The sequence below is a fragment of the Octopus bimaculoides genome, chromosome 10, assembly GCF_001194135.2.
Source record: "Octopus bimaculoides isolate UCB-OBI-ISO-001 chromosome 10, ASM119413v2, whole genome shotgun sequence".
Classification (NCBI taxonomy): domain Eukaryota; kingdom Metazoa; phylum Mollusca; class Cephalopoda; order Octopoda; family Octopodidae; genus Octopus; species Octopus bimaculoides.
Genome location: NC_068990.1, coordinates 88,285,385 through 88,292,511, shown reverse-complemented (window position 1 = coordinate 88,292,511; position 7,127 = coordinate 88,285,385). Strand labels below are relative to the sequence as shown.

Genomic DNA, 7,127 nt, shown 5'->3' with positions numbered 1-7,127 from the left:
ACACACACACACACACACACACACACACACACACACACACACATATATGACAATACACACTAACACATGCAAACACAGACAGAAACTAAACTGCAAATACCACTGACCTGGGTTAATGACATAAATATCCCAACCCCATATGGTAGGTTGAAGTTCATGAGTCAAGTGAGTCACATTACTTCGATCACAGAACTTAGATTTTTCATGGTACTCATAAGAATTACATTTCGAATTTTGATGACAAGCTTGAGCACACTTCTTTAAGCTCACATTATTCAGTCGTTCAAAAGTATCCTCTCCTGGTATCATGGTGCTTTTAAATTTAATAATTTCATCAGTTGCTGGAGAAAAAAAAGAGAACAAAATATACATTCTTAAACTCATACATTGAATATTACATAATGTATGGTGCATAATTTGTTTTGAATATGTCACATGATATACCAGAATTCACATGAGAGTGTCTTATGCTAAAAACTATTAATAATTTGAGGATACATTGTGGTTTTATAATAAACTGTCCATATAAAAAATACTGACACAGACAGCTTTCCAAAATTTTAAAACAAATTTCAGATACATGGTACATCATTGCATCTATCTAATATTTTCAATATATAAAGTAGTAGTAGTAGTAGTAGTAATGTTTGTTTATTTATCACTAAGAATTAGCTAAAAATTGGAGATGGTACACGATGATGCAACGTGGGATTATTCAAAAGAGTATGTAAAAAGTAAAATCATGAAAACAAAAAAGTTCAAATTCAAATGACATGGCTATTCACATGATATAAAATTGCTAGACAACTGTCTCTGTATAAATCTGAACCTTAAATGTGTTTGAATTTATTAAGGTACCCAGAATACCACAGAGGAGTCTGTGGCTTTGGACCAATTATAGTTCCTCATATATATATACTGAGAAATCACTGCACTTAGTAAATTTCCCCTGATGTCCAGGGTTTTAAGAAGGAAGGATTTTGATAGGAAAAAAAAAAAATCCTTCTAATCAAAGTGGGTGAAATTGTAAAACATTTTGTTTTCAAATCATAGAACTATCATGAATAGGAACTTATTTTATGTTGAGTGGTTTCTTTGGTTACTGCAAACAACTTTTCTACCTCCAAAAGCATGGTAAAATGTACTCTTTATATGTGGTATAATAGTTGGTGATAGAAGGGTTATCCAGCCCTAATAACAATGCTAATATATAGGAGATATGCAACTTCATTGACTGGCATCTCTTTTCCTGTTATGTTGTGTTATGATGTGGTGTTTTCCGCAGTTATAATGTGTTGCTACTGTTGTGACTGTGTAACTACTCAAGTAGCCACGATATTTTCTTGGTATCATATACAGTGTATTACTTCTATGCCAGAATATTAATACACCATTTTGTCTATCATGTTACCACTGATAGCTCTGCAAAACACTGAATTTAAACTATCTACCTTGACTTGTGACTCAAACTCAACTATGACATGTAACTAACACTTAACTTCAATCGGGAACTTGTACAATGACTCTACAATGACTGACACAATTCTCTGTACTGGTTGATGTCATCTCACTTTATAGTGGCTGCTCATACCACTTGTCCTTCAGGAGAGGGTGTACCATTTCCACTATAACATTTTGTGTATCAGATTATGAAGAACAACAAGTGGTGAAATAATGTGCATAAACCATGCCACATTGTGGTATTCCTTCTAGTTCATTACATTCTAAGCTCAAACTCTGCTGATGTCAACTTCACTATTCATTGCTTCAGAGCTGATACAATATAATACCAGACAAGAACTGAGGTTAATTGTATTGATTAACACTGACTGAATCTGCTGTCATTTGGCCCAGATTTGAAGCTACTACTACTACTAATTACGACTACCACTACTGCTGATGCAATTATTCAAGTTTAAGGTAAACAATGAGAGTTTCATTTCTGACATAAAAAAGGATTGTAAACATGCATAAAATTGTTCAAGGTGAACAAATTCTGTATGAGAATACAGCTCTTAATATTGTTTTATCTTTTTTCAGGAACACGCTCTGCCTGTCCTTGTAGGTAAATCTGTCAATGTATTTACAGAAATGGTTTTTTTTATGTTATGAAGTACAAATGGAATTACAAATTTCAGGAAAAGAGGGAAAGGAAGTCCAATAATAAAATTTCAAGAATAATTACGTTTTATTCGTTGGTAATAATCTCTGCTTTTGTCTGATTTTATTTTCTTCGTGGATGCTGCAGTTTCATTTGTTAAGTAACATTTTCCACCTGTTTTAGTTATTTCAAATGCTAAACAATTTGGATCAGCCAAACATTTTTCTGCACAGGCATCTGTGGTTACATTTTCCTTGACCAATGTTTTCCCGGATACATCCAGAACTGCATGTGTGATTTTCACAAAATGCAACTCAGCGACTGGAATTGAAGTAAGATTTAGACAAATGTAAAAAACAAAAACAATAACAATCATAATAATTTCTAATATAGAAAGGACAAAAATTTTAGGGAGAAGTTAATCAATCAAATATGCTTCTACACTTGACTGTTATTTTAATTTACTGGCCCTACAAGGGCAAAATTAACATTAGTAGGATTTGGAATCAAAAGCTGAAGTGCCAAAACAAATACCACCATACATTTTGTCTGAGGCTCTAATGATTCTGTGAATACAGCACCCTTAACTAGAAATATCATAATTATTGTTGATATTAACAATATTTACGATAATACAAACATAATGCCACACATTTTGCATTGAGAATGCATATGAATAAATGAAATTAAGTACTTGACTACTGCTAGTTTTACCATTCTCAAGGATGCTCTGTGCATTGAAGAAAATGAATTGCCAAGTTTGTTTCAAAGATCTTTTTGATCTGGGATTATGATTAGGGACTACGATGGACAACTTTCTGGAGTTCTTGGAAGTATAAGTAAAGGAAGTCAATTGGTTCAAGGTAAAATCTACAGTCATGGAAGTGCCATCAGTGTTGTCCAAGATGTGCACAGTGCATCAAAACCGTTTTACATGCACATGTTCATTGTCCAGGCATTGCTGATTTGTAAAGATATGTCAAACGGCAGCTGTTGTGTGTGTGACAAATCCGTCTATCAGTCAAGTCCATCATGATGATTGCCCCACACCCTCCTTTAACTAAGTAAAGAAGCAAAATTTCCTCTGCCTGGCAGCTATAGTGAAAGAGGTTGTGCGGTGGATGAGGTTCAAAGGTCAGATGAGAGGGACTTCTAACTTCAGTTTATTTTTCATTCGCCTTTTTAAAACATCTGGTGTGGTTGATACGTTTTCTTGAGGACAGCAAAGCATCAGATTTCTTTGTCCTTTTCTATTTCATCTGAAATGTACAGCGTCCTGAATTCTGAATTATACTAAAGAAGAACTCAGTGCATTGTATTACAGTAATTCTTCAACTATTGTGGATGTTACGTTCCAAAATTCCCTGAAATAGGTGAAAATCCGTGAAGTAGAAACAGTACTATATTGTAGATTTTTTTAAATTTTTATTATTAGTATATATATTTGTTTTATTATAAATGCAAAGCAACACCACAGAGGAATCAACACAAGCTTAAATAATAGGTGAACTGCGATAGGTGAACCACAATAGGTGTACTGCAATATGGCAAAGGATTACTGTATACAGAATTCTAGATGATGAAACAAGGTATGGATGAGAAAGGTCAAGTGAGAAATTAGAGAAAAAATGTCAAGATGAAGTGAGGTATAACTGTGGACATAATAGTTTTGCTTAACAACAATGAGATATTGGGTAGAGTTCTGTCTGCATGTTTAAGAATTTGCTCCACATCTAAGCCTTGTGCATGAAATTTGGTTGATGGCAACTCCATGGAAATTTCAGGAAGGTACAAGATTCCACTCTCCTGATTTAATTGCATTACCTGGCCCTTGGGTAACACTCACAAAGCCCAATCTGTTGCAAGCATTTGAAGTGCTCTTTGCTCTGAGGATAACTTTTCTCTTTTCCAACAACCACCATCACAATGGAAATTGTCGTGGACACAGCAATTCTTCCTCTGACAAAAATACTCAACACAAAAATAAAACAAAATTACATAGACACAAGCAACAAATGAGAGACTCTTTACATTACCTTTACAGGTAGATGCTAATGGAGTCCATTTATTGTCGTCTTCACATATCGATTTTAATTTTTCTCCTTCTGTACAAGTGTAGGTTACTTCAGATTTATAGGTAGTGCTTTTATAGGACTTTGAAGCACCAGCAATGTCTTTTGGTGGTCCACAATCAACTTTTGCAAAAACTGGAAATGACAAAAGAAATTGGTATCAATGGTGATTATATGTTAGGAGGAGGATGAAAAGTTTGTACATATAAACTAGTTTATTTTCCTTATAATTTTATATGTAATCACTTTCAGCATCAATAACTGCTTTTCGGCAAAACCTGAGCTGTCCACATGCCTGAATTAAATGGTGCTGATTAATATCAGACATTACTCTGATAACAGTGGCTTTCAAAGCATCCTTGGTTTTAAGGGGTTCTTGATTCCCCTCTCTTTCAACAATACTCCACACATAGTAGGCCAATGGATTGAGATCTGGTGAGTTTCGAGGCCAAATTTTAGGAATTACATGGTTACAAAAATTGTCAGTCATCCATTTCTGGATTTCTTGAGCATTATGTGATGGTGCAGAGAACCTGCTGAAACACGTATAGTCTTTCATTGTGTACTCTGTCTATCTAGGGCTTGACAACTGTTTCCAGAACCTTGATGTAACCAACAGTGATAATAGACTGAACTATAATTAATCTGCATGTCTTCTAATAACTCACGGATGGTGATGCAATGATTTCTCCTCACAGCTACATGCACATCTGCAATGTTTTTCTCAGTTCTACTGGTTGTGTGTCTCCCAGAATGTTCATCAATATCGATGTTTTTTGGCCATCTTGGAAACATCTGAACCACTCGTGCACTCATACACTCCTCTCCATACATGTTCTGCAACTTGTGCAGGCCTCTAAATAGGTATCACCATGATAACTTTCTATGTCATGGTCAATGCAACAATCACATGCTACACACCTTCCTTCCAAGCACTGCTATAACAGCAGAAGTGAACTAGAATTTTAAAACTTAGTGCACATACATAACTGATTTCACGGTCAATTTTTGACAAATGGCCTCACTCTGCATGCTTTACCTTTGTTACTATGGGAACAGTTCAGATACTTATTGATCAGACCACGTGTATATATATATATATACATATATATATATTCCCAAAGATGCAGATATATGTAAATACACATAGACATAAGCACACATAAATAAAATAGAAATACTCTACTGACCTGAGCTAATGAGATAGACATCCCAATTTCCACTGTTGGGTTTAAGTTCACCAGTCAACTGTATCACATTGCTTAGACCACACAGTTTATCATTTTCATTGTACTCATAAGAATTACATCCTTCATATTCTTGACAAGCTTCATTACACTCATTTAAGGTCTTATCTTGAAGCTCTTCTACAGTAACCTTCTTTGGTATGCTAACTTTCTTAAGCTTCAAGGGCTCGTCAGCTGGAAAATGAAAAAGAAACCAAGAAATACATTTTATGCTCATCCACCCGACCAAACACACAAACAATAAATATTGTAAAACAAACAGGGTATAATTTTTTAAAAGGACAATTTATCATCAACAAATAATTAATTCACAAAATGACACACTAATCAGAATGCATATGAGTTGTAGAACGTCTTCAGACTTATTTCAAACGTGTCTCAATATTTAGACTCCTGACAAGGCTTGTACTTCTACAATACATCTCTCTTCTAATGTTGTAATTTTGTAGAGTCAACACTCCCCTAAACAAGTCGTCAACCAATGTATTAAGTGTTGTTATGGCTATTCAATCTTAAAAGCACACCCAAGGAAGAAGAATGTATTAATGGATATTCTACAACCTAAGCTCTGAGGCAAAGTTCAAAGCAGATCCCATGATGTGCGAGAATTCACATTACTTCCGGTAAGGGAGTCTTATGCTGGAAAAACTATTTTGTGGATGGATTTGTTTGTCCCTGTATACAACAAAGCACAAGATAGATTTCTCATATTTTATTCAAAATTTCAATTATTTGTACTTCTGCATAATTATCTAATATTTTGAAAATATCTATGAAATAATGATGATGATGACTTATAATGACTAATAATAATAATCCTTTCTACTATAGGCACAAGGCCTGGGATTTATTGGGAGTAAGATAGTCGATCACACTGACCCCAGTACTTGACTGGTATTTAATTTATTGTCCCTGAAAGAATGAAAGGCAAAGTCGACCTGAGCAGTTTGCCTGGCATGCAAATGATTCTGCCAGCTCGCAGTCTTAATAATAATAATAATAATGCTTTCTCCATAGGCACAAGGTCTGAAATTTGGGGGAGGGGATGATAATAATTCTTTCTACTAAGGGAACAAGGCCTGAAATTTGAAGGGAGGGACTAGTCAATTTCATCAACCCTAGTGTTTCACAGCTACTTAATCTATTAACATGGAAAGGATGAAAGGCGAAGTCCACCACAGTGGAATTCAAACTCAGAATTTAGAAATAAATAAAATGTTGCTAAACATTTAGCCAGCATGCTAACAATTCTACCAGTTAGAATAATAATAAGAATGATGATGATGATGACTATTAATAATAATAATAATAATGATGATGATGATGATGATTTTTTTTATTTACCACCAGGGCAAATGATAAGGGGGACAAAACAAAGACCAACATAAAATGTTGGGGGGTTTACATATAATAGAATGATAGAAAGGAAAAGTATACACAGTATACATTAAAAGAAGGGAAGTATACATAGATTATGACTGAAAGACAAAATATATAAACAGAAAAGATGATAATGACGGGTTCACCTGGCACAAGGGGACCTCTAGCGATAATCAAGGAAACCCACCATCAAAATTCTCCCTGAATACCAAGGACAAGTGCCCTTTCCAACTTTTTCCTCCGACTCACAGATCTACACTTATTGATCAGACCACGTGTATATATATATATATATATATATATATATATATATATATATATATATAT

The 7,127-nt window shown here is 34.5% G+C and overlaps 1 protein-coding gene and 1 long non-coding RNA gene across 2 annotated transcripts in view; both read right to left on the bottom strand.

Annotated features, from left to right (window-relative positions):
- The window catches only part of LOC128248838 (uncharacterized), a 25,592-nt gene extending 25,257 nt beyond the window's left edge, over positions 1–335 (bottom strand). Inside the window, exon 1 of the mRNA XM_052970987.1 lies at positions 108–335. Within this exon, the coding sequence (XP_052826947.1) occupies positions 108–309 (202 nt within the window). The 5' untranslated portion in view covers positions 310–335. The remainder of the gene's footprint in view (positions 1–107) is intronic.
- A 1,856-nt stretch (positions 336–2,191) lies between these two features.
- Positions 2,192–5,588, bottom strand: LOC128248862 (uncharacterized). Its single transcript, XR_008264987.1, has 3 exons — positions 5,364–5,588; positions 4,138–4,308; positions 2,192–2,422 (listed from the first exon to the last, which is right to left on the bottom strand). It is a non-coding gene; the product is annotated as an uncharacterized LOC128248862 (long non-coding RNA).
- Between the last annotated feature and the right edge of the window lie 1,539 nt (positions 5,589–7,127).